The following is a 27546-nucleotide window of genomic DNA, read 5'->3' as shown; positions in this document are numbered from 1 at the left end:
AAGATATTTGGTGATTCTCTGCTCTGTTGCTGGCACGGCTGAGGGTGCAGGCACGTTGCCCTGGGAATGGGAGCTGTATCGTTCCTTGTTTGTCCCAGCTGCCATGGCTACCCCGGGTAACCTGCAGGAGGAACGTGCTGTTCCCCTTGAAGGCAACGCCATCACTCCCACTGATTTCATTTTAGGTGTGTAGACAGATGGGAAGACAGAGCCAGACTAGCCTTGTCTCTCCCTCTTTGGAGCCTTGCCACAACCGACCTTCTGTTCTAACTTTGTATCTGTGGCACTTTCTCCAAGACCAAAAGTGATAAGTTGTGCTGAGGATTTGCTCCATATGAACAAGACAGAGAGTTCAGCAAGAGTTTCCTCGCACGGACCCCCTCAGCTTCCGAAGTACTGGAGAACAAAAACATGTATCCAAATTCTTTCTTTGTAAAAATTGTTGCCTTTCTTGGCCATAGAATGGAGAATTTGATGAGTCTGTGATGTTTTACTTGCCATGTAATGCCTTAGAATAGGACTAGCATCAACCTTTCAATATCTCTTGTGTATTCATTTATTCAGTGTAGGAGAAGAATTGTAAATATTCTTAAAATTGTTTTCTGTCAGCCACTCCACCTTGAAGTCAGAAAGAAAACTAAGATTTTCTGCAGGAAGATAAACTCTCTAGTGTCCTGCCCAGGACAAGAAAAACAAATGTTATCGTGAGTCTTTGAAACATGTAATTGGCTGGTTGGGCTTTTGCCTAACAAAAGCTGTAGAATTTTCTACAATTAGTCCTGCAATGCTGTTTGAATTGAAGACAGATTTCTGGTGCCCTCTTACATCTGAGAAATGGCACAAGACTTTCCTCTCCAAGCATTTGATAGGTAAGACAGGGTAACTTGTATTCTGTCTTGAAATTACCCAATTGGCATTTTCGTCCAATACATTCTGCATTACTCATGTACAGTACTCACCACCTAGAGTATGCCTTTTTGTCCAGGTTAAATTTTCTTAAATACCTCATTTTTTTGTCATGCCTCTTCCCTCTCACCCCACTCCAAAACTTGCTCATCTTCTAAATAAGTGTGATTGGCTCAGAATATTCCTGGTACTAATTATTTTTTAAGCTTCTTAAAATGAGAAGAGGTGCCCTTTGCAGAAACAAGAGTCTTTTTTAAAGAGTTTCCGCTGGCAGCAAGTGAAAGGTGTGACAGCAATTTCCAGTGTGATTCCTTGAGTAAGTCAGCCTTGGAAACAGAAGGATCACAGAACCAATCTGTGAGCAAGGCCCAGTTTGAGGAGATTTGGCTGACAGTCAGGTTAGCCGGCTCATGAGCCAGGAAAAGAGCCAACAGCAGGGATTACTACAAAGCAAACTTAATTAGGCAACAGATAGGCAGGAAGTACGCCAGTCATGGAGCCTGCAGCCAGAGAGAGCACACAATGAAGACAGCTAAGCAGGCAAAACTCTGCTTGTGGTGCTAGGAGAGGCTGGAGTGCCAATTAGTTGGAAGTAAAGCTGAGTGCATAGGTGTCTCAGGCTACCTGTTTCCTGGGAAATACGTGCAGTATTTTTGGTGTGAATTGTAGCTTTTCCTGGTAGGAGATGGGAGATTTTAGGAGACAGGAGAACAGATTATACATTGTCCATCAGTGATAGGCAAGGGCAATGGGGAGATGCTGTCTCCTTGTGAATGAAGAAGACATCTGTTTGCTGGTGTCCAGCAAAGTGTTAGGGCTGACTTTCTGAACACTTGATGGTGAAGAAGATGAAAGACAGGAATAAAAGGGAATGATGGCACTTTTTTAAAAGCAAATAAAGCAACATCCAAATAACAGAACATAGTGGGAATAAGAGAAGAATTTATAACATGTAGGATACAGAGTGGTCTGGCTGAGAATCTGGGTGTAAGTGTAAATTGTATAACTTTTCCCTTGACTTTACTTATTCAGCAAAAATAGGAGGAATGTTCAGATGTTTGCCAGTCTCCTCCTTTAAAGCTGTTGAATGGAGATATTTTAACTGGTGCTCTCTAATCAATCATAAATCTATTGATAGAATAAGCATTTTTTTGTGACTGTCCTGATTTGATGGGTGGCATATTAGAGTTACTCTTTGACCTTCTGTGGAATTGCCAAAATAGAACACAAATTTGGAGGAAAGGTGCAACTGTAGTAAAAATGGGATATTGTGAATTGTATCAGGTATCTCATCCAGCTACTTGTTTTGGAAATAGAAACATTTTAGTAGTCTAAAAAGCAGTATAGAGGCAAATGTCCTTGGTTGTACTGGGTGATTTTTGGAAGGGGTTTTTTGTGGGTCTTTTTTTTTAAAAAACAGCAGAGTGTTGCCAAAGCTAATAAGCAGAAAGTTAAAATAATTGCAGAATTTCTGGGTTTGATCCATAATAAATACAGTACAAATAGTGCACAAGTTTTGAAGGACTATTAAGAAACATCTGGTTGTCGATACTTCTTTTAAATGATCAAAGAAAGCTGTCTGTATAAAATGACTCAGCATGTGCTGAATTCTCAGTGTATGGTAAAGGAAGAATTTTTTAGTACCTGGTGTTTAGCTCTAAGGGTGGTGCAATTCTGCACTAAATTCTGTTTTTCAAAGTTCTATAAAGCTGCTATTTCTTTAGACAGATCTCTCAGATTTGTGTTCTCATCCATGATATTCTGCTGGAACAGTACAGGAGAGCTTGTTCTGCTTGATATCTGAGCTGTGTTCTGTTCACCTGCTCCTGAAGCTGGGATGCATTTTAACAGCGGCAAATCCCCCTGAACACCAAATTTCTTTTGCTTCTATCTCTACTGCCAGACTGGCACCATCTGTCTACTTGTGTGTCTCTATTTCCTGTCAGGTTCTAAAAACAGAATAAAAATTTGTAAATGAAGGGGGGGAAAAAAAAAAAAGAGAAATGTATCAGCCAGGGTATTCTTCCCATAGCTGTTTGCTGCAAATGCTACACTTAGGGAATAGATTTTGGTGTAAAAAGAACTGTAAGCTCCTGGAGTGTGCACATGCAGAGCCTGTGCTCTGGAAGGCAAAATCACTACATACAGCAATTTCAGACCTTACCTCTGTGCTAGTGAATGTAGGTCATAGAACTAAAGGATTGTTTTGAGTCTGGACATCCTGTCCCCCAGTAGTTGCAAGATACATGAATAATCCTGTTCAGTAAAGTGGGATGGGGGTTTTTTGTTTATAGTGATTTTATTATTTATGACTGGAACTCCTGACTGCACTGGTGGTTGTTTGGATTGCTGAACACTGATGCCACTCTCAAAAGTGCAGAAATTGTAGCCTGAGCTCCTGGACAGAGGCTCTGTGGGACCTGCCCAGCACTGGCTCCCTCTGGTTTGGAGAGGTGCAGGAGAGCTTCACCTCAGCCCTTCCTGGGGGTCACCATGCAGGTGTACCAGCAACCTCACTGCGAGCACTGGTTGGTGGTGCCCCCCAAATATACTGAGGACTGCTTACCCTGGCATCACTGATTATCTAGGAACAGCTGGAATGTAAATCAGGATGTTTTATATGAGAAATATAGGTGATAAGTATTTTCTAGAAAAATTTTAAACACGTTTTGTTTCTTCTTTGTGTAGCTTCATTTCCCTTGATACTCAGTGCTGTATGTTCTGAATACCTACATGATGTTGTCTCATTTCCTTTATTGTGATGACTAATGCCTGAGGATCCAGCTGAGATGGGGGAAGTCCTGCAGTGCAGGGCAGCTACAAACATACAGTAGGAGAAAGTTGATGCTCAAAAGTGCCTTCACTCTGTGAGAATTACATTAGTTACATGTTTCTTCAAGTTTTAGTTAAGAAATCTGTTGCTTACTCAACTATATTTTCAGGACAGTAAGTGACTTCACAGAAAATATTTTGATATAAAACTCTAAAAAGTTAACTTTCTGTACTCTTTAATAAAAGAAAACATAATAAACTCTTTTATAAAAGAAAACTGTCTGAAAACAGTTAATCACTTCTTCTGGAATACATTTTCTCTCCAAATTTAGAGACATTTGAAGGAGAACATAGCAGAAGAGGTTTTCTTGTCTCATTTTAATTAGGGCATATCTTCCTAAGAGGACAAAATGTTTTTGGAAGATGTCAACCTTTGGAATATCCTTAGCTATGGAAATATAACCCAGCTTGTCTCACAGCAAATTTAAAATAAAGAAGTAAAGTCTGCATGCAGAATCAGGGCAGCAGGTGGTCATTCCCTGATAACTGCAGCTGTACTTGAGCTGTAAATCCAAAAGCATTACAAAACTAGCAATGGGACACCCAGTGATTCCTTGCAGGCTTCGATCTGTGTTTCTGGGACCTTAAAAGAAATTTTCCTGAGATGTAATGTTTTCTTTTGAAACAATAAATGACATAAGTGTTATGTCCAGGTTTTTTCCAGGGCTGTGAAGTAATTAAACTTCACTTGTTTTTCTAACATCAGGACTAAAACCTGAACTAATCTAGTTTAATCATTCCCTTGTCTTTTATCAGTTGGAATGTGCATTAACCCCTGAGAACATTTGGGTGAATAGAAGTTCTGCTTGCAGTGGCTGGATTTTGTACACTGGGTAACAAAAAGTGCTCGGAGTTTCCTTCACAGAGTTAATGTAGATGCTGTATTCTGCATTATTCTTTTTTGCAGATTCTTGTGGCAGATGTTCCACATTTAGATGTCTTTAGGTTAATTTCATCAGTATCTGCTGCAGGCAGATCTCGGGGCTCTGACACGCTTTTGTTGTGTTGTGTGTCAGTATTATCAACTCTCCAGTCTGGACTGAAGAGGAAAGCTGGGTTCCATTGGTGTTATTGAGGGGTTTCCCAACATCTATGAGAAAGCCAGGATTTTAATTTTCAAACCTTTAAAGGAAATTGCTTTCAGGCTTCTAAGAATGACTGCTCAAACAACCATTTCTGTGAATTTTATGTAAAATTTGTGTTAAGGGAAGCAATTTCAAGGGAAGTACCTCCTGATATATTTTTCTTTACATTTGTTTAGAAAAGTTGTGTGACTGCTCCATATAGGGTTGGCAGGATGTTATAGCTGGACGAAGTGCATTACTTTAAATTGGATCTCCTCTGCAAAATTGAGACTTTATTCTGCAAATGATTCTCATCTGGGACCAATCTGAGTCAATGTCACATCTCAGAACTTCATCCTGCTTCATTGAGCTCCAGTGCAGGGTGTTCCTCTGGGAGGAGGTTTCAGCTCTGTAACCTGGCTGCTAGAAACACACACAAGTTCCTAATGTTGAGTTTTTGATGAGATCAGTTACTCTAAAGAGGTAAAGATTTTCTCTTCAACACGTGGGCAAACAGGAATGGGCAGGAGGAAGGAAGGAGCACTGAGATTTTTTATGTTTTACAGTATCACAGTATAGTTTGCCATGGAGGAAAAATCCAAGCTATGTGTCCCTCAAGGATATGGAAATTGAATGATCCTTCCATCTTGTGCAATTATCTTCTTTGGAACCTCCAGATATGTGATCTTTTCCAGACCTCCTCTTTAAGCAGCACAATTCTGCCATGTTTCCAGACTGTCACTTGCAGTGTGCCTCATGAGAACTGTTTAACAGGGGTTTGAGATTTTTATTGTTATTTCATAAAATGTTTTATCAACTTGTGAGCAACTGTGGTGCTGGCTGTACCCATTTTAATGATGTTTGAATTTTTAGAAACATCTTTTCTTCCATCTTACACTTTTCCAGTAAATACGTCTCTTGGCATAGGGGAAATTGAAGTGGGAGTATGTTTCATTAAAAAAATAACATCCCTGTCAAATAAATCTGTACTTAATTAAATTTCCTCTGTTTTAACTGCACATAGGAACAGATAACTGTAACAAACAAAAATAAAGAATCTTTAGGAATACTGACTTACCTCTGATAAGAACCATCTGGCATATGCATATTCTTTTTTTTAGCTTATACTTTACTACCAAATCACCATTTGGTTCACATTTCTTCCTTCTACTTTGGGCTTACCTAATAGATTAAATATATTGACTTGAAGACTAAGCCCTATTTTAGGATTTTTTAAATCACTTTTTTCTTATACACTGAAAAGCATATGGTACAACTAGCTTTTGCCTAGTAATTACATAAGCACAAACAAATTTTGATAATTTATAATTTTTAATTTTGTAATTAAAACTAATTTGATATTTTCCCTATTTGATAATTGTTTAGAGACTGAAGAGAAATGGATAACTGGTTTTCACGTTATTAATAGTACAGCTGTGGTTGTTATTATCTTGGTAGCCAGCTATGTTGATTGGGATTGCTTTCAGTGCTTCAGACTGTGGCCATAAAAATCTTAGATGACCTGGCAAAATGACCTTGGAAAAACAGTTTCATGTTCCTGTGGCTGTTTCCATTTCCATGTATTGCTGGTCTCAGCTGTTTGTCCCAGGGCTGTGTGGATGTGTGCAGGAGCAGGGGTCAGAGGCTGCCCAAGGCAGGAGTGTGTGACCTGCACATCCCTGCTCAGGTCACCCAGCGTGCAGGGAGCTCCCAGCTTCCTTCACTTTGCATTTCCTGTCTTTTGGAGAGGGCCAGCTCCTCTTCTTCCCACACTGCTTGTGCTGTGGAACTTCAGGGGATGTTGAGTGCTGACTGGGAATGTGGAGCTGTCCTTTCCAAGCTGCATGGGAGCGAGTGTGGAGTTTTCCTTTAATGTCTACTCAAGCTTTTCCAACTCCTCCAGCTACACAGACACTGCACCTGCCTGCCTGGGTGCCAGCAAAGCACAGGCTCCAATTTGGGGTGTGGTCCCTGCTCAATATACAACGTTGATCTGTATAATAAGTTTGCTGCTCAAAATGGCAGAGTATGTATGGAGTTTAGCTCAGAGAAGAGCTTGGCACCCTGTTTGAGGATGGAAATTGTGTTATTAAAAAAGGCAACTTCAGGTCCTTGTAACTCTGTAATTTCTGTTTCTGGCCACATTAGAATCTAAGTTGAGTCATAGGCACAGACAATGAAAAATCGGCTTTTTGAATGGCAAGTGATCATATTATTAAATGTAAGTTGATTCACTTCAACAAAGTGTTTAAATAATTTTTCATATACTTCTCATTATTTTATGTGTGGAAATGTTGGTCTGCAAATAGATGTGAAGTAAACTGTGAACAGAACAGTTACGAGGCTTTTATGCTTTCATGGGATTTGTAGCTACTTTTCCATTCCCTCAACAGATCAGACATAGAAATCTCTCCTGTGAAGAAGCTGCCTTTCTTCAGTCTTTGATTAATTAGGAGGCACTGGGGGCAGTGTGGTTTTATATATTACTGGTTTGGGCATTTGAAAACTTGTATGCAAAAAAGCTCTGACAGAACAACTGTCTTTTGATCCTGTCTCATCACAAGGCCACACAGAAATGGTCTGATTTTACTGCAGACGAATAGAATTGATACAAGAGATGGGAGAGGAAATGTGTTACCACTCACCTTTCAGTGGTCCTTTTCTGAAGGAGGGTAACACAGAAATTGTAAGCTTCTTCTAAGATTAAATAGTACATTTTAATATCTCAAAATTTTTGGCTGTTCTTGGTCCTATCTGAACTGTCTTTAGCAAATACTTGTGATTTCAGGCTGAGATTTTGCTGTGGGGATATATGAAGCAGAACAGCATCTTCTGTTGGTGTCTGCCATTGATTTTTAACTGGGTCATGTTCCTCTTTGCCAGTAGAAAGGAGAATGATGCACAGGGAACTTCTCAAGGTGCTTCAGGAAAAGGCATCACCAGGTGAGAGGAGGTTGTGAAATTGGACCTTTTCCACATGCTCTCTGCAGAGTAAACCCTTCCTTTGTTCCTATACATTACATTATTGGTGAAATGCATCAGAAAATGTTTATAGTCAAGGGAAGTTTGTACTAACACTGTGTCATGCAACTAATCTGTTTGCATTCTAAAGAGGGAACACTAAGTTAGCTGCATTTTGCTCCAGACTCAAGTGTCTTATTAAATATTTATACATGGATTAGACTGTTTACTTTCCATCTCGTACTATAGTTGTATTGGGAAGATCCAGAACACCTGGGTTTTAGTGAAGTCTTGAGGAAAGTTTGTTTCAACTTTCCAAATTAAAGATTAGGAACGCACTGAATTACTGAGTATATGCAGGAGAGTTTTAAATCAAGGAGTATCAGTTCTAGAAACATGTTTCTAAAATTGTGTATAACAAAATATTTGTGAATACCAGATCTTGATTTCATTCTGTTCTGCTGCATTTCTACATTTCTCAGAGCGGTGTCAGAAATATCAAAGAAATACCCGTTTCACCTGGTTTAGCTTTGCTGGAGGTCTGTTCTTTGCATTAGTGAAAACCAGTTACTAGGATTAAGAAGTCACTTGGCTGACTTCGGTGATGCTATTTTAGCTTTGTGCAAAAAATGGTAAATGAATGGGATCCTGGATCACAGTATTTTCTGTATGCTAACTATGTAAAATACCCTTTTTTTAAGAGTAGATCTACCCTTACTTTCCATATTAAGGTGTAACTACATGAGTGTAATTGATATCCAGAAGTAGAGACGAAGTGATAACAGTTTGACTGTCTAGGCAGAAAGCAGAAAGAATGGCCCAAACTTATTTTGCAGAGGATAATCCAGGCTCTTGGTGTGGAAAAACTGATTCCCTGTGTATTTAACAGTTGTATCCCCTGGAAGAAACATTAAAACCTTTAATGTTCTTTAAACTACAGAAGTGTGAGTGAAAAGCTTCACTTGTAGAATGAAAGCTACAGCTAAACAAAGTTGAAAGCTGGTTATTTATATGTAAGTCATCCTAGGCTGTGCATTTTATTAGAGAAACTGAGAAGCACTACCTTTAAGCCACGACCAGTGGTTTTTGGTGTTCTCTCTCATCTTGCCCAACACTGGGAATGTTGGTGCTGTCCAACCATTTCACAACTCAGCAAGAGCTTGTCTGATCAGCACTCACCTCCAGCAGCTATCTGCTCACGTCACCATGAGATGTGAACACAGAAGACCTTTAACTCTTTCTCTCGAGTGTAGTGGCCTGGGGTCTTGGGCAGCTTGGAATGTAAATGGCTTCTGAACAAATTTACACATTTCTAGGATCTAGTACCCTTTGCCTGCTCCTAAATGTCACTGCATATCAGAAACTCCCTCCTAAACACTAGCTAGTCAAGTTACACACTTTGGAGGGCTTCCAAAAACCATAGCAAGTACTGCTTGTCAGAACTGGTAGATTTTGCTGGTTTTTGCTAAACATATAGGATTTGATCTCATTTCAGCTTTACAGGAGATAATATTTTAACCACTGTCTTACAAGATTGAAGGAGCCTTTTTCTTGCAAGATGAAGAAGTAATGAAATGTGGCTATGACTAATAATGCACTTTACTTTCTTTCTGCTGATTCTGAGCTAATGCTTCCTATGTTTAAATTATTTTCCAAATATTTTGTGCAAGTTTTGGAAGTAAATAAAACCTAAATTTCTAGGTATGTACTCTTATAATCTACTTTGTCCCTGAGTTTGTTTGGATAGGATTTAAGAGTTGTGTGTGCTGTGTAAAATTTTTGTTCCAGACTAAACAAAAAATATATTTACAAATTGTCTGCTTAGTTTAATTTTAAATGTTCTTTCCACAGAAGGTACTGTTTGAGATACTATTTTGTTGCTATATCAATGAAAAAATATTGATATATTTTCACATAACTTTTGTGCTGAAACCTAACCAGAAAAATTAATTGTGGAAGAGATTTTGTTTCAATCAATTACTTTTTCTTTATTTATCACTTGATTAATTTTTCCTTGCATTGAACTTACATGCCACTAGAAGTACTACACAGATTTCTTTCACCATCTCTGTAAGAGAATCAATTTATTCCTGTAAATTAGAAATATATCTGTCCTGTAACAGCTCTGTTAATGTGGGAGGTAAAAGGCTATTTCTGGTAGCATTGGAAGGCACCATCCAACTGGATCATATTTTAAAAAGAACATTTGTGCAAAGACCCTAGTTGCTTTGGTCTGGTGATTGTTTTCAATATTTACAGTACAGCAGGGCCCGGGGCCTCAGTTACACATCAGGATCAGTTGTACTTTGTATAAACAATAAAAAAGCCTTGCACCAAATAACTTTTCTTCTAAGCATTAAATGTCCTGATTTTTTAAGGAAAACACACAGCTGGGGAAAAACCATGGAATGATCCCAAACCAGCTGGACGTAAGGGCAGATCTGGATTTCCTTCCATCTGCATTCAAGTGTGGAGCATTTGGATTTAGTGCTCACTGGAGACATAATAAGGACATTTAAAGATCCATTTCATGGATCCTCAATTTAATTAAAATAAAACATTCCCAATGTACACCCAGGCAAAGCTGAATGATAAGTCACTCAATGAAGAAGAGCCTGAGAGTATTCTGGTCAAGTCTGATTCAGGCAAGCAGAGGAGTTCAGGGGGCCTCTGCCCTGGAGCTGGCTTTGGGCTGGGAGTGGAGTGGGGCAGCAGCCAGCTGGCCATACCTGACTGGGTGAGTGTGTGCTCAGGTCATGCAGCCTCCCAACAGAGTTAAGGAGCCATGAAAGCACCACATGACTCTGTGGAATGTCCTGTTTCTAATCATCACAGTGTGGATCAAGTTTTAGAATTCTTTTAGAGAAAGACAGGTCACTAATTTAACCCTTATTGGGTGACTGAATGTATGTACATGACATAATTTAGATTGACTTACAGTCAGGGGTACAAAATATCTTCAAGATAGTGTTGTGTTCCTGAGTGCTGGCCTGCTAAATACAGGGGGGATCTGATCTGTCTTGCTGTCATGGAAGGTTGCTAGATTTGGAGATACTTACCAAAAAAAGCCTTTGAAGCTGATGGAAAAGGATGTGCCCTTCACTTATTGCCATAGTGGAGAGGAAAACAAAGTAGTTGGTACTAATACTCAATTACTTCTTTGATAAATACAGTATGAGCTCTTAGCACTAGAAAGATGTAGTGATAGAAAAAAATCTGTCTATCAAAATAAATAATGTCAATTTGATACTGATAATCACAATCTGAAGGAGTCTCAGATTTCTTCCCCTCTTGCTGCTGCATCTAGTATTGCAAAGATAAGGGAAATAATTTTTATTTTATTTGTTCAGCAAAGATAAAGTTTCTGGGTAGCAAAATTTCACATCCTCAGGATAAAACAGCTGTTATTCCAGTTGACCAGTAAGTGCTTTGACACTGCAGTGTTGCTTGTGTCAGTGGGCAATTGTTGTTTCTAGAAAGCAAAGAGATGATGATGCAATTTTTGAGACTCAAGTAAAATCCTGGTGTTTAGGATGCAAGTCCTGTGTCCTCTGTGAGAGCTGGGACAATGAAAGCTGGACTCTGCAGCCTGCCTTTCCCATGGCCACATGTGGAACTGCAGCTCAGCATTTGTGGGTCTGTTTTTTTGATTTACCATTTAGAGCAGCAATAAGATCAAGGAGGTGGCCACCAGGATCACATAATAAGCAACCAGCAACAGTCTCTGATGCACATCCTCACTGCTTTCATGCTGGAAACAAGGACTGTACATGCAGGACTGTTTGTTGACTTTTGTGGGCTTCCCTCGTGTGTGCTCTTCAGCCTGTGCCATAAACTGAAGGTGGACAGTATAGTTGTGCCTCCTCTGTACCTCCAAACATTATCTCCTTTCATTTCTCAGATTCTTTTTCCTTCATTCTGCTTTTATTGTTCTATTCTTCTATTGTTCATTCTTCTATTTATTTATTTCAATTTTTCTAGCCTTGACTATTCAGCCTTCCTCAGTGGCATGACTCCTCTCAGTCTTTGGCAGACGCTTGCAAAGCTGGCATTTCCAGTCAGTGGCAGATGTAAGACAACATTTCTGGTGATGCTGATTCAGCCAAGCAAAGATTGGCTGTGCTGGCAAGAGCAGTGGCAGTGGAGGAGTGATGCCTGACTGACATCAGGGCTGTGCTTCACTGCAGCCATCCTGTGTCTGTAGGGATGTCACTGAGAAGATACCACAGTCTTTATGTGATCTGAAACTCTGTAGAAGTGAATGTGTGTTCATTGAACCAGCTCACTCTTCTGCTGTTCTTGCTGGCTAAAAGGCTGTTACAAATGCCTGTGGGGATTATCAAGAGCTTAGCCTAGTGTGAGAAGGGTGGTATGTATGTGTGGGCTCAGGGCAGTTTGTAGCATGCTAGGCAGCATGGTTTGAAGCTTTAAAAAATATCCTATGGAAAAACATTGCTGCAGCTAGCTGTGGTCTAACTGAAATTGGAGTGAGTGCAGGAACAAGGGAAGTACAAAGCCAGTTTACAGCAGTGATCAAGAGAGGATTCTTTTTTTCTCTATTCTTTTAAAGTATGCTTTGCTTATTTTTCTCAAATGGCAATCGGATGGTTGGTCCTTGGCTGATGGCTCCAGGGAAAGGGCTTAGAGTAGTTTGTGTAGCTCAACAGTGGCTGTTCTGGCTGCAAAAGGAGCACTGGCAGCAACTTCCAAAGAGTCCTGCTGAGTCTGTGCAGACCAGATCCACTTCCAGTGCTTGTCATCCCAGGGTTTCTGGGGGGTTGCATTTTTTATGAGCTGTGGGAAGGCTATTTGCAGATCTGAGACAGTTTTGGTTTCTCTGAAATGACATGTCATCATGTTGGCATGTAGTGACACTACTCTTTGATGTAATAGGACGATGTTGAACTAAAACATCACATTATTGTGGTGTACTGGTCCCCATTTGTTATTTTTCTAACAGTTTGCTGTCTGAAACAAATCCATGGAAGTAGCTGTGTTGTGAACTTTGTATCTTTCAAACCTCAGATAATACCTGTCATTCACTGTGCCCCAAGTGAGTGCAAAATACATGAGAAATACGATATCATCTTTCAGAACAATATGGCTACATCAACATAACAAATAAAACCTGGAAGATGTCAGTATTTGCTGTTAGAAGAATATGTATGCAAAGAGGAAAAAGCAAAAAAAAAAATTATACCTACTATTTCTTAAAAAGATAAAAAGGGAAATACCTTGTTTTTGTAAAATGTGGTGTCTCTTTACAGACTTTTCCTGATTTCCATCATTATACTGTCCTGGTAACTTCTGAACTACTAAACAGACTTTACCAAACCTTGGGGTTGCCAGCTCTCTGTAATCTACATTGGGGTAAAGACTACTTTACTCTCCTCAGTCTTTTCTAGACATCAAGATTAAGGCCTACTAAAGGTTTCTGTTTTTTCAAGTGAAAAGCAGTGGATAAAAGGCATGCAGTATCCTTACTGTTTTTAAATTTATGCTGTTACTTCAGGTCTTTTTTCCTTGGTTTTTTTTAAATTCTTTTAGATATGTAACTTTAAAGCATTCTGAAAACAATCAGAAACAATTGCAGCTTTGATTAGCAGTTAAATTAAAACAACTGATGAGCTACCCTGCCTCTCCCTTTGTCTTGTTGGCATGTTTGCTTAACTGCAGGATACATTCCTAACCCTTGGGCTTTTCAGTTCTGCTGGGTGCAGTGAAGGCCATTTTCTGGCTCGCCATCTATCAGAACTGGGAACACTTTCACCTTTTATTTTGAGGAGGAAGAAGCTGCTGAGCTGATATGGAAATAGCAGGCAGGTTATTGTCTGTGAAAAGCTGCTGAGACCTGTGTGCAGGACAGCCCCAGTCAGGCTATCCTGTCATCATACACAGATCGCTGATTATCGCACACCAGCGTTTGTGATCTTCTGCAGTGCTGCTTCCTTCTGTCTCCCATCAAGGCCCAGTGAGCACAGACCGTGACAGGTAAAATCTTCTTCCAGACCTCAGATGCTCCCATACAAAGAGCCATGCTTAATCCCTGGCCTAGTGTGTAATTTAGTAATCTGCATGGTCATGAATTCCAGGGATATATGGGCAGGAAGCGCAGAGCAGTGTGGGTAGCAGAGCAGGCCTACAGAGTCATTTAAGTCTTTGTTGTATTGTGTAGTGAGGGATTTTGGGGACAATGAGACCTGTCTGTCAAAGATTAAGCAGACTGGAAGTGTGGTTTATACCAACAAATGAATGAAGCTTTTTGGAGTGTTAATACAGCCACGCAGTAAATGTCCAAGGACTTAAACATACAATTTATGTGATGACAAGCAACATTGGAATAGATCATTTATTCTATATACCTTAGCCAGTGGGAATTCAAGTAGGTGAAAAGTTCATTTCCGTCCTTACATCGATCAATTTGCAACACTTACATAGAACAAATGAAAAATCCTCTGTTTCTTTCTCTCCCACACTTTGGTTTGAAGTTATTTTTACTAATTGCAGTTTATTCTCTGGTACTGCCCAGTAAACCAGCTGCTGACTGACTGGCGCTTACATTATCAGGCACTGCAGTGAAATTTTGCCTGGACCCGCTCTGCTTAAGCCCCTAGAGATAACTGGAATCTGGCCAGATGTTATGTTAGTAGATATGCAGACCTCTGCTACTCTCCACTCCTGCTTTGGCCTGTGTATTTCCAAGCAATGTATGGATGAGAATTCACAGACTCCATTTTTTCCTTTAAAGTGAATTGTTTACATGTTTGCAAAGCTCCCCTCAGCTCTGCTGTGTAACAGATCTCTGGGAAGAGGTTTTGTTCTAAATCTGCTATCTTGAATAAGCATGAGATGATTCCCATCTGAGTTTTAAATCTTGACTAATATTATCTATTCCAACAGATACTGTTGGTTTTAGCAGAACCTCGTGCAAGGAAAGCTGCTCAGACCTTTCTGAAGTGCCAGGAACATGCTGGGAAGGCTATGGGAGGCAAAATGTAGGGGAAACTGCTTGCAGAGAATCTATTGTTTGCTGCTGACCCTGTACTGGCCAGATCTGTGCATGGCCTACTTTCCCCGCCTGCCTTTCTAACTAGAAGCATCCTTTGGGGCTGAATGACCTTAGTGGATAATGAGAAGTTTTGCTGTGTTTCTCCCTTGTAAACAGAATGTTTAGCATGTGGAACATGGTCTAGTGACTAAAATGGATATTTTTTCTAAAAAATGTGTAGAGGGGCTTTTTTGTTGTTGTTTTTTGTTTTGTATTTTTTTCTTTTCCAAAAAGGAGGCTACTTTGTTCACTAGACTACTAATGTTATACATGATATGGTAGTAAGTCTTAGAGGCAGTCATGCTGCATATATCACATGCCAGGCTCAGACTTGCTTTCAGAATTACATTGTACTCAGCACTAATTTGGTTGTAATAGCACAAACACTGAGTATCAGACAGGGGAAAGGACATAGTAGCTCATCAGTAAGAACAAAGGGGGAAAGAAAAGATTGTTTTTCTGGAACGTTTCTTAACTTACGGCAATTTACAGATACACATTTTCTGTGTAACAGTGAAATGCCATAGAATAATTAGATTAGAAAAATAATAGGACAATCCAGTATGATAAAATTGAGCCAAAAAAGCAGTCATAAGATTGCTGTCCAGAATAGGTTAGGCTGTGACTGGGATTCCTAGCTAAGATAGAGGAAAGGTTCAGGTTTTAGATTCAGTTATCTCAGCATTTTACACATTTTTTCTCTCAGGAATTTTCGACAAATTGAGAGAAACTCCTAGAAGCATAAATGGATACAGACATTTAAATCTGCTTTTAGAATAGCAGTGTTATGTTTGGGATCCAAATATCTATTGTTCATATTCTAATGATACACTTTGCATTCTGCAGAAACAGCGAGCACAATAACAATAATTGAGAAGTTTTGTTTAATTATGATATTATTACTAACTGAAAAACCACAGCTGTGTTTTTTTCCAAATATGAAAAAAATCTGTATTATTTTAGTTAATATTAAGTAATTTCTGCAAAAAATTCACCTCAATATTTAATTTATTGCAAAAGGCAGTAACTCAAATGTCATTGATATGGGCAGCCACATTACTGACTAGAATACCTGCAGATAGACAAAGAGTAAAAAGCAAAGACTGAGCACCTTTTATGAAGATTCAAAGACAAGCTGTTAGATATAGATATGTTAGATTGTTCTCTTAGTTGTTAATTTTGCAGCATTTAAACCAAAATAAGTTGTTCTGGTTTAGCTGGAATACCATGAGATGGTTGACAGCAACACAACTTCTGTAAGACGTGTGAAAAATAGGGAATTCCTTCCTCCCTCCCTCCCATACAGAGTGCAGCTCTCATTTTCTGCAGGTGCAGCCAGGATTCCCGTGGGCAGTGCCTGTGTGGGATGTGTGACAGTCAGCAGCTCTGCCCCTCAGTGCAGCAGGGAATCTCAAACCATCCTTTCTGCTAAGGAATAGCTGTACTTGGAAAATGTGATACAGGCAGCCACTTCGTGCTAGATCTACTCTTTGCCCACATCCCTGTTCAGTCTCTGAGGAAACACTAACTTTTCCTAGCCTTTGCTTACAAAGGGGAATTAGACATTTTTTTAAAAGGGTTTGTTGTAAAGGAAAGAACTGGAGAGGAGCCCAAAGCAAATTAACAGATCTGGACACAGCAGACCCTGCGGAGGTTTGGAGTCTGCTCGGCTTCAGCATGTGGCTGAACCCTCCTTGCCTTTCTAGATACAATGTCCTTTTAATGGTCTTAACAGGCCTGACACTGGCAGGATTTCACTTTCTCAGTACACTACTTAATACAGCTAATTTTCTACTGACAACATTTTTTACAACAATGAATCTTCTGTCACTCGAGTCCATGGGGAAGGCAGCTTGGAAATGCCAGCCAGAGGCAGGGGGAGCAAGTTCATTGTCACTGCTCACTTAAACAGTTCTTTAGAAACACACTGAGATTTTTTTTGTTTGTTCTTTGGGGTGCTAGGGATAAGTGGAAGGGAAAATAACACAATGCTGTGTGTTCTTCTTTCCTCATGAGCCCATAGCAGATCCCTGAACGTTGTGTGTTGTAGGGGGTATCTTAAGGAGGGTCAGAAGCTGTAGTTTTGTGTGCAGCAATCCTGATGTAGCTGCCCACGAAGTTACTACAATTCAACATCTGTTTTCCCCAGGAGACTTGTCTAATATCTCTGATTAGTGTTGTATCTTCCTCAATAATGAGTTCAGTGAAACCCCTTGAAATGGTTTGTGAACAATAACCTGCTCCATCTTACCAAATGTGCGGGAGAGATGATAAATACACACATTTATGTACATGAGAGCCAGGGGACAGAGGGGCTGTGACCCTCACTTGTCATTCTGCCCATTCCCCTGGTGGGGACTGACTGCCAAGGAGCTCCCACTTGATCACTTCCACTGCCATGCTCTCACCAGAGATGACCTGTGTGCATCCTGGGGAGGAAAACACTTTGCAGATGCTACCTTGTCTACTTCCCTGTACAGCCACCAGGAAAATGGAAAGAAGTTCTAGGGAAACCCTGTGTTTTCTTCTGAAATAACTAATTCTTTTGTCTTAAAATTCAGCTCAGGACTTATTCTGCTGTCAAGAGATGTACACAATACTCAAATTCTCTTCCTTCAATTAAGGGCAGGAAAATGTTATGACAGCTGCTGTCCTTTGTGAACAGGTCGGGGAGCTGTAAAGGCTTTCTAAAACATTTTTTAGAGATTAGGCACTGAAGGCTTGAGGGAGAGAATATGAACTGAGGTTGCAAAAGACCATAAAATCTCATAAACCATTCAAACCTTTGGCTGTACTATGCTCTTTTGTTCCTTGAAGTCAGGAACAAAAAAATTGAAGTCAGTTAGACCTCACTTGCTTCAACATTTTTGTTAAGTTTTCATAATCAAGTATTTCAATATAAGCCCTATTTTTTTGAATGTTGATGAGTGTAATGTAGTGCCAGAGCTCCATGAGGTGCAGCAGCAGTTCCTGCTTATGTTACCTCCTCCTTCATGTCTCATTTCCTCAGCTGCCTCTAATTCAGGCTTAAACATGTGCATGATTTCAGAGGAGTGCCTGTTGTCAGTCTCATGTGCTGTCTATAGTTGTCTTCATTGGTCTATGAAGCTCTTACTGCTCTGCAAATTTAAAGCACAAAAAGGCCCTAAAGATATCAGTCAAGTAGCAAAAAGAGCTTTTGCTGTGGCAAATAGCAAAATTTAATCTCAGACGACCAAATGTCACCTGAGGCTCACGGCCAATTGGCTTAAACAAACAGTGGGTAAGCTGGGGATTCAGGGGTGATCACCTCTGCTCTGGTGACACTCTGCGATGCAATTCACCAGGATCTAGTCTCTGAAAATCTCTTCTTCTGCTCAAAAAAGGGTATAATTTTGACTGATGATCATGAAAAACGCAAGTAAATGTAATTCAAATACATAATGCAGCTCCTTAAAAATAAGCTTTAACTCTTAATTTTCATACATCGCTTATTTGTTTAATTGAAATACAATACAAGTCATCAGTCTGCTTTGTAAATCCTGCTGCTTGTTCTTTATTTTAAAAAATCCCCATAACTCAAATCTTTCTGGTGCTGTAGTGCCCATCATTGTGGGTGTTGCCCATGGCTCCCCTCCTGTCTGGAGCTCAGCACAGGAGGGCTGTGGTCTCAGTGCTGCTTCTCTCACACAGATGTTACAGCCCACAAGGGCTTTCACAGGCTTTCATGCTATCTGTGGTCTGGAACCTTTCCACAGGAGCTTATTTCTTATCTAACTTGGACATTTCACAACATCAAAGCAAAAAAAAGCAACCAAAGTTGAAGTCACGCTTTTTCACTTTCATACATTTTTCGTAGTTGCTTCAGAAAGTTGTGAAGTATTAAATGGAATAATTACTCTCAGTTCCTACTGAGTCACTCCTGGCATTGTCCATAGTGGGGAAAAAGATGACAGTATGTGGTCTCTTTGTGTGTTTTAAATAGAAATAGCAAATATGTGGAATTGATTGGGTCAGGATGTTTCATGAAAGCTTTTAACTGGAAATCAAGCATTCTAAGGAACAAGCTTTCCATGGATTTAAATATCCAATTAAAAAATAAAGATATTCTAAAAATTGTGTATAGTTCTGTATTTATAATGTGGTAAACCATCCTTTGTAACTTTGTTACTGAAGTATGGGATTCAAATGATTTGTGGAATCAAATTTCAATAATCTTTTAAGCAGTTAAAAATTGGGTGTAAAACCATATACATATATATATATATACACACACACACACACACACATACATACACATGCACACACACATTTTTTATCACCTAGATTTTCTACTTGCAGTCATGTCTAGTCAGGCTCAGTGGAAATGACAGAAGTATTTTTTGAAAATGGATTTTATCACATGAATTAAAATTTAAAATTGTTATAAAACCCAGCCTGCAGTTGCCCATTACTACATTAAAAGATTGGTCCTGAGATGATCAGAGCAGCCTTGACAGTCGGCAGCGTGAGCATGCCAAAGGCTGCTTTGCATAAACAGAAAACTTCTGAAAGGCATTGTGATACTAAAGAATTTCATATGGTACATGACAAAATTGTCTCTTTGGTTAAAATTAAATGAAAAAAAAATTTCACCCTAATATTCTTCCTTAAACAAAGAACAAAACAGAAAAAAACGCCAAACCATGGCATTTTTGGGAGGATGCTGAATGAAGCAGGATTGTTGCACAGGATTTTTTCCTGGTCTATTATTTCTGTGTGCACATACAGTTTTTTGTATTCTTCTCGTGCTATGTAGGTAAAAAGCTGTGTAGAGAAGCAATGAATTATATGACAGACATAAAGGAGTCATTTTTAACTTAGGACTTCCCCTAAGTTTTTAGAGGAAAAACTGAAGAATAATTTTCTCTAAAAGTACAAAGCGTTTTTCAGTAGGGAGAATAATTACTTACTCTGGAATGTGAGCGGGGCACTGGATACCTGACCTGTAATTTAGGAAAATAGTGAAGGGGTTTTCATCAGTAATTATTATTATTACAGTAGCACTGTGGGGCCCCAGCTGAGAGCAGGACTCTGTTGTGCTGCTCCCTGTCTATCTAGCAAGAGAGAACCATTGCTGTGGGAATCTTGCTGTGAAGGCAGAGTAGACCAAAGAGGAGAAGGGAGGAAGTGGAGGTGGAAAGCTGAAGGTTGGCCCAAAGCTGTGCTGCTGACAGTGGACACAGCTGCCTTGCACTGGTAAGTCACCGAGAGAGCCCTCGTCTGAGTTCAGGGAGATCCCTGGGTCAGCTTTTGTAACCTGGTGGCTCTCATCAGGGAGAATGTCCCTGGTTTGAATGGGAAATGCAATTTGTGTGTGTGAAAGAGCATCTTGAGGGACCAGTCCCTTGGACAGGCTGTCCTGTCCAACAGGAATCGGGTTCACAGATCTTCCTTAAAAGTTTCAGGCTTAGAGTATGCAGTGTATGAGAACATGCATTTTTAGGGCCAGAATGTAATGAGTTAATGGCTGGCTGTTCGGTTCACCTTTATGTCATCAAACAAGCATAAGATGCTTCAAGCTACAAAGCATTTGCTGGTGAAGTAAGTATTTCACTAACAATCTTTTGTGTCAATAAAACATGTTTTATGGGGCAAATAATGGGTGAAGGAATAGAGAATATGAAGAAGAACCTTTTGAAAATTTTGGTCACTGAATTCTCATAGAGAAGGAACATGTTAGTTTCAGAAGACATGAGCATATTTAAACTCAGTTGCTCTTTTCATACACAGGACCTTAATTTTGCTTAGGAAATGAATAGTGCTTCGCTGCCTGAAATATGGCAGTCTACAAATTTACTAACAAAAGTAGGAATCAGTTCTGCCCTTCCTGATCCAGTAGTATTTTCTGCTTAGTTACCAGAGCTGCTAGATTTATCTTAGAGGGTTCCAGTGTTTTTTATGGTGATGAATCACTGAGTTGGCATTTGACAGTGACTTAGGCCAGTTGAATTGTTCCCCGAGTAAGTATGTACTTGTTTTTTTTGTCCCAGAAATAAGGGGCCTATCCAGTGGTTCCATACCACTTCCACGTGTGTTCCTTTACACAGTGACAAATCAAACAGATTCACGCTTTATTCCCCGAGCTCACAGAGGCAATGGGAAATAAAAGAATGTTTGGAATTTGCAGTGCTATGTGTAGCAGCTCTGCTTCAGTGGGCGAAAATTTACGTGGGGTTTTAGAGTTGGCAAAAGGGGTAGGGACAATAGAGAAACTGTGATGGGTTGGGTTGTGCAGCAGCAGAGGCCCCATCATTACCCACTGTTCCAGCCTTTCCTCATGACACCCTGGGACACAGGAGAATTTAAAAGGGTATAAGGAAGAAAGTACATGTTGCAGAACCTTTTCCATCTTGAAAGACACTGCCATCAAATTACGCTTTCAGGCTGTTTGGTTTTACTGCCTTCTGCAGTGAGGTGACTCAGAAGCAATGGGAGGTTCCTTTTCCAAGCATTTTTTGCTCTTGCTTACCACACATTGAGAATGGAAAGCTGAATGTCTGAGCCAGCTGTGTATTTGTAATGGTTTGCAATGGATGTGTGCATAACAGAGATGCACATGATTCATGCTGAACTTGTGACACAAAATTGGTCAGAATCCAAAATTATCTATGAAAATGCCCAGGTATATAAACAAATAATGCTATTTTTACCAGCATCATATTCATTACAGACAGGCATCCCATTTAGAGTGCTGCTGCATTGTAAAAGCCTGGTGCACAAATATGTTTGAGAATGCAGGTCATAGATTTCAAATATGTGAAATTCTAGTAGGCATTTGACAGAACACTCACCACAAGTCACAGTAATTTCATTGGATTTGTTATTGCTTGGTGTTATTAGCATTCCAAAAATTTTCCTCTTTTTAAAAACAATTGTCATACATCTTGGAAACCAAAATGATACCTCTTGCATTAATTGCTAATGTTGAACATTAAAGATCAAAAATAGGGAGCTCTGTTGATTCGTTGTAGTTTTTGTTTGACGTAATCCACATTTTATATTTCAGCTTGTCCTCACTGCTAGGAGTTTTTTTATTCTTTTTATCCTTTGGATACATAAGAGCAATCCTGGTGCTAAAGCACAGTAAAGACTAGGTAAGCACCTTGAGGTCGGACAGAAGTTCTACCTGGCATCGAGCTCTGTAAGTTTACCAGGTGGTAAAACCTGAATCTTTATTGTGCTGTTATCCTCGAATTGCTCCTGCCTGCCACTGTGCCTGCTCTTTATAATGCTCTAATCTTGGAACAGTTCATGGGAGTGCTGCTGAATGACGAAAATACTGCTTTTTTAACAGTGAAGGCAAGTCCTTTGTTTCAGCATAGAAAACATGATTTCCATCCACATAGACTTCAAAAGAAACAGTGGGAATTCTTGAGAGCCTGATTATCATGGCATAATCACATTATCAGTGAGATTAGAAGCACTTTACTGTGTCCTTATGCTTTAGTGACACTCCAAGGCACTGGACAAAATCTTCAAGTGCTGTTAAAATCTTTCTTGTAGGGCACTAATGCAGGAGAGAGCCCTGAATGGGGCTGTGGGCCCTGAAATCACAGAAAACATTTAATTCTTCTGTCGGAGAGCTGCTCATCCAAACACAAGCAGAAGGTGTAGCTGCTGGCCTTCAGTCTCTAGTCTAGATATATTTCTCAGAGCCACCTGCCGCAGAGCAAAACAAAAGCCTCCTAAAATGTTAATTCCCATCAGTTCCAGTCATTGTGAAACACTGTCATTAACCAGGCAATCAAGCTAATGGAATACAGAAGTATTAGCAATTCAAACAAATGAGGAATTCAGAGTGTGTTTTCTCTACAAACTTGGTGGGCTCTTGGATGCCGTTTCTTTTTTGAGAGGTAAGTAAGACTGTAAGTGTAACTGTGCCCATTTCCCGGTTATGCCTCAGCACTGCTGTGGTGCCTTGAGGTAGACAGTCCACAGTCCCTGCTTTGTAATTGAATTGTTGCCTGAAAGCCTCTGAATTGGTTGTGACTATGGGAAATTCAGTCTCAACTTTAACTTTTTTAAGTGAGAGCAAAGCACGTGATTTTAAATGTTTCTTGTTGTGTATGGTTGCCAAGGACAGCTGAAGATCTGGGGATTTTCTGATAATATAGGTTCCAATATAAAGGATTCCATTGATAATTAGTCCAGAGTGAAGAAAGCTAAAAATAATCAACATAAAAGCCTTTTCAGATGTGAGTCTGTGCCTCTGGAAATGCACACTATGGACAGTGTCTAGACAGAAAAGGTATGAAATATCAAACATGCACTTGACCTCAGTTAAAAGGCCAGGATGAAACAATCACAACAGGAAGAGCGATATGGGAGAATTGTTGCAGTTAAAAGAAAACTGCAACAACAGTGAAGAAAGACACGTGGAATTTGGGAAAAATATTTTAGCCTAAACAGGTACTAAAAATGATCCTGGAAAAAGAATTTTTAAAATCGTGTACACTTTGTTTCACTTTGCTTGATTTTAAACATGTAACAATGCATTTTTAAATTAACAGTAAAAGTCTTTTACCTGCCAAACCATGAATCAAGGCTTTGTATGTCTCCAGCTGAGATGACTAAAACACTTGCAGCAGGGAGCTGCATTCCTTCTGCTGTTTTACGGAGTTAGGGAAGTAGAAGGGAAGCACACTTCCATGGACATGAGAATTAAAAGGAGGGGGAATTATGTGGTGAAATTATTAAAGTGTGGGGGGTTTTTTAACATCCTCCTCTATTCTATTTTACTGTAAGTCTTGATCCTTTATGCGGGCAACTTAGTGTAATCCACTGATTGTCTTGCCGGTGGAAAGCATAGCCATAAACCGCATTTGCTGCTGATACTGTGGGAGCTCGGCGTGGTCGTTGCTGTTCTCTGGGCACAGCCCGGCAGGGCGCTGTGAGGCGGTAACGCCGGGCGGGCCGGGCGCTGTGAGGCTGTAACGCCGGGCCGGGCCGGGCGCTGTGAGGCGGTAACGCCGGGCGGTGCCGGGCCGGGCGCTCTGAGGCGGTAACGCCGGGGGGTGCCGGGCCGGGCGCTGTGAAGCGGTAACCCCGGGCCGGGCCGGGCACTGTGAGGCGGTAACGCCGGGCGGGCCGGGCGCTCGAGGGCACCTCCCGAGCCGGGCAGCGCCAACCCGCGGGGGCTGCGCCCTCTGCCGGCAGCGCCCGGCTCTGCACCCGCGGGGCGCGCCGCTCCCTCCAGGGCGAGGGGGTTTCTGACAGCGACCCCGCGCTCTGGGTGCTGCGGCCTGTCCAGGGAAGGGCGGCAAAGCAGCTGAAGGGTCTGGAGCGCAGGTGTGATGGGAAGCGCCTGGTGGAGCTGGGCTTGTTTAGCCTGGAGCAGAGGAGGCTCACTAGCGGCCCTATGACTTTCTGAAAGGAGGTTGTGGTGGGGTGGGGATCGGCCTCTTCTGGGCAACCAGAGATCGTGCAAGGGGAAATGGCCTCAAGTTGTGCCCGGGGAGACTCAGGTTGGATAGTAGGAAAAATTTCTTCACTGCGGAGAGTGGTTCAGAAGTGGAACAGACTGGAGTCACCATGCCTGGAATTGCTCAGAAAATGAACAAATGTGTCACTTGGCAATATGGTTTAGTGTGCGTGGTGATATTCAGTCAAAGGCTGGACTTGATCTTGGGGGATCTTCTGACGTTAATGATTCAGCACATCATCACCAGACGATTTCGGGAGGTGGTTGTCCTTCTCTACTCTGTGTTGGTGTGGCCCCATCTTGAGTCCTGTGTGAAATTTTGGGCACTCTTTGTCTGAAAATGGACAGGGAAAGCTTTAGGATGTCCTGACTACCCAGAGAGGTATCACATTGCATTAAAAGTTGAGGTGGAAAGAGTAATTACCAATGAGTTTGTGGACATGATGCATTGACTTGTTTTTAATGTATGTTAGGGTCGACCAGGACCAATTGGGCTTCAAGGACCAATAGGAGCACCTGGATTTACTGGCCCAGAAGGTTTGCCTGGAGCAAAAGGTGAGAGAGGAGCGGTGGGCCCTCCTGGACCAGCTGGACAGAAAGGTGACAAGGTAGGCTCAGCAGTGACTTTTCTGTCCCTGCAATAGTTCTATGGCCTTGTGTATATATTTGACTGAATAAAGATAATCTTGGACTATATGTCCAGGGATAAAAATACAGTTGCATTTCAACAGTATCTTTAGAGAATTTATTTTTAATGAGAATATACATGCTAAAGCTACTGAACAGTGTATCCATCCTGGTAGGTGAACTACAGCCAAATGAGTATTGCTGTTGCAAGTAGTCTGTCACTTCACATGCCCAGGGGTAGATGGCTATTATTCACACTCTGTTCAGGGAGACATAGAGCTGGTTCCTGTGTAGGAGACCCTGAGCTGATGTCTAGAAAAGCAAAAAGAATGGGTATTAAATAAAATCTGCAGTTCAGTTTTGCAGGTGCAAAGTTATTTCTAACAAAAAGAATACAATGAACTACGTCATAATAAATAGAGTAGCCCATAAGGTGTAGGTGTCAATGAATGCACTGTGCAAGATTGGAAACAATTTCTTTGCACTGAAAAAAATCCATTTACTCCAGAACTGTTTCTGTCCCCTGAAACTATACATATGCAATACCAACATGCCATAAGATTCTCTCTCTCTTCATCCCTTGTGGGAGAAATATATTTTACCTTTCCAAAGCAAGAACAATTTAGGGTATTCTGCTTACACAGTCTGTTTCTACTATTCAGATCAGAGCAACAAGGTGTGGTAATTACTTGCAGCTTGGGCAGTCTGTAGTTAATGCAGTAGTCTGTGTATCTCTGGGGGTCCTATCCAACTATAGACAGAAAAATATGTATGTTTTGTTGAAACTCTTGGAAAGATAAGGGTTAAATTTATAGCAGATTGTTTATTTTCCTGGCATCTTGTTTTCCCCAGATGTGCAGTAGGAGATTATATTTTTACTTTAAATTGCCTGATTAAAACATTCCTGAAACACTCATTTGGCATCCAGTCAAGCTCAGATGCTCAGTTCCTGTCTTCACTGACCCCTGTGGTCAGAGGGAATCTGTCTGAGATAGTTTGCTCCTTTTGGTTTTGAAAGCAGAAGTCCAAAACTGAGAGTGTTGGAGTGAAAAATACATCACAGGTGACTGAAATATACAGACTAATGAAGTGAAATATAATCTGTACTCTTTTTCTTCAGGGTCCAATGGGAGTTCCAGGATTCCAAGGCATCAACGGGATCCCAGTAAGTTTGCATATGTAAATATAAATCACCAGAATGGTAACTACAACTAAAAGCACCTGAACATGATTAGATTATCCTAGCACATGCATAGTGTACCTTGCAACTGCTTGCCTCTGTCTGGGTGTTTGTAATCCACCTGGTGATTCCACGCTGTTTTGTAAGACAATAGGAAGCTGATACATATCAGAAAGTGAGCCTGAGTTACATGGGGATCGTTTGCATGATTGATTAGCTTTTCTTTCAGCACCATGTTCCCTCAGCACTGCCTAAAAAATGCTGTATCACAAAATCATAGACTTGCAGAATGGAAAGGAACCTCAGGGAGTCAAACAGGCATGATCAGCTGTGCTTCAGGCCATTTTTAGCATGTGTTTCCTAACCAGTTCTTAAAACCTCGTGATGATGGAGACTAACTTCTCTATTAGAAAAGCTTTGCTAACTTCAGTCTTTCTTTCTGCAGTTTAAAGCTCTTAGTTCTCATGTTACTGATCAGGGACACAAAGAGAAGATTGTTCACTTTTGCTTTGTAGTAGCCTTCTTGTATGTGATAGCTGTTAGCAGGTCTCCCTCAATCATCTTTTGCTATGATGTGAATGAAAACAGTGATGAGAGCTGAGGCTCTCCAGATCACCCTTAATTCTCTTCTAGGTTCTAGTCCTGGTTTAGATCAGGTGACAGGTAGGTAGCCACTTTCCCTGACCATCAGGAACTTTTTGTTTCTTTCATTCTTTAGAACTTTACATTCTAGAGACAGTTTGTAAAAAGTTATGTGGCTAGAGTGTTTTGGCCAGCTTTCTTTTGCTTGGTCTCTCCAGTGATTTCTGCAGAGGTATCTTGCTGTATCTCAGGTAAACGTTAACTGGATCAGCTTTAGAAGTTGCCCCGAACTTCCCTACTCTTTCTACACTATTTGGCTCATCCTGCTTTCTCCTTTTGATATTAGAATTATTTTTATTTTCTTGGTGTCATTGTGCCTTCAGACTATGCTCATACTGTTTCTCATCTTCCCTTCTTTCTCAGATGGCTAGGAGCTCCAACAATTGAGCTGTGTTTTCTTACTTCATATCAAAAACTGAATAGTTGTGATAGATTGGCTGAAAATGCATAGTTAGCCTTGTAAATGAACTTGTTTGATTCCAGTTCCTTTCTGGCCCTTATCCTTTAGTCCCCCTCTGCTCATCCTTGCCTGTTTTCTCTCCTGCTCTACTCCCTTGCTGCTATTTTTTTTTCCTTTACTACCAGCCAACTGTCTAGGTCTGAAGAGAACAAGCTGTTCCCATAATACTTAATTTAATTGAACACACTGTGGGAACATGCTGTTCTCAGGGTGTTTTTTCAGATGAGGCTCTGGAGAAAGGGGATTCCCAACAATGAGGGGAGGCAGAGATAGAGCAGCAGCCACTGCCAGGTAGTTGGCAGGGACAGGCATTCCAAGGAGAGAGCAGGGAGGCAGATGAGAGGATTCAAAGCCTCCAGCATATGCAGATCTACTCTGCTTTGC

The 27546-nt window shown here is 40.7% G+C and overlaps 1 protein-coding gene across 3 annotated transcripts in view; it reads left to right on the top strand.

Annotated features, from left to right (window-relative positions):
* COL4A6 (collagen type IV alpha 6 chain) overlaps positions 1–27546 on the top strand; it is a 112094-nt gene that overhangs the window by 46234 nt on the left and 38314 nt on the right. For 2 of the 3 annotated variants that reach the window (XM_038164646.1, XM_038164645.1), the window contains exons 4-5: positions 24727–24861; positions 26001–26045. In XM_038164646.1, coding sequence (XP_038020574.1) covers positions 24727–24861; positions 26001–26045 — 180 coding nt within the window. Of the gene's footprint in view, positions 1–18575; positions 20029–24726; positions 24862–26000; positions 26046–27546 lie in introns of those variants that run through there. The other variant, XM_038164647.1, reaches the window with a different exon arrangement.

The sequence above is a fragment of the Motacilla alba genome, chromosome 4A (assembly GCF_015832195.1).
Source record: "Motacilla alba alba isolate MOTALB_02 chromosome 4A, Motacilla_alba_V1.0_pri, whole genome shotgun sequence".
NCBI lineage: Eukaryota > Metazoa > Chordata > Aves > Passeriformes > Motacillidae > Motacilla > Motacilla alba.
This window is presented reverse-complemented; position numbering and strand designations above follow the sequence as displayed.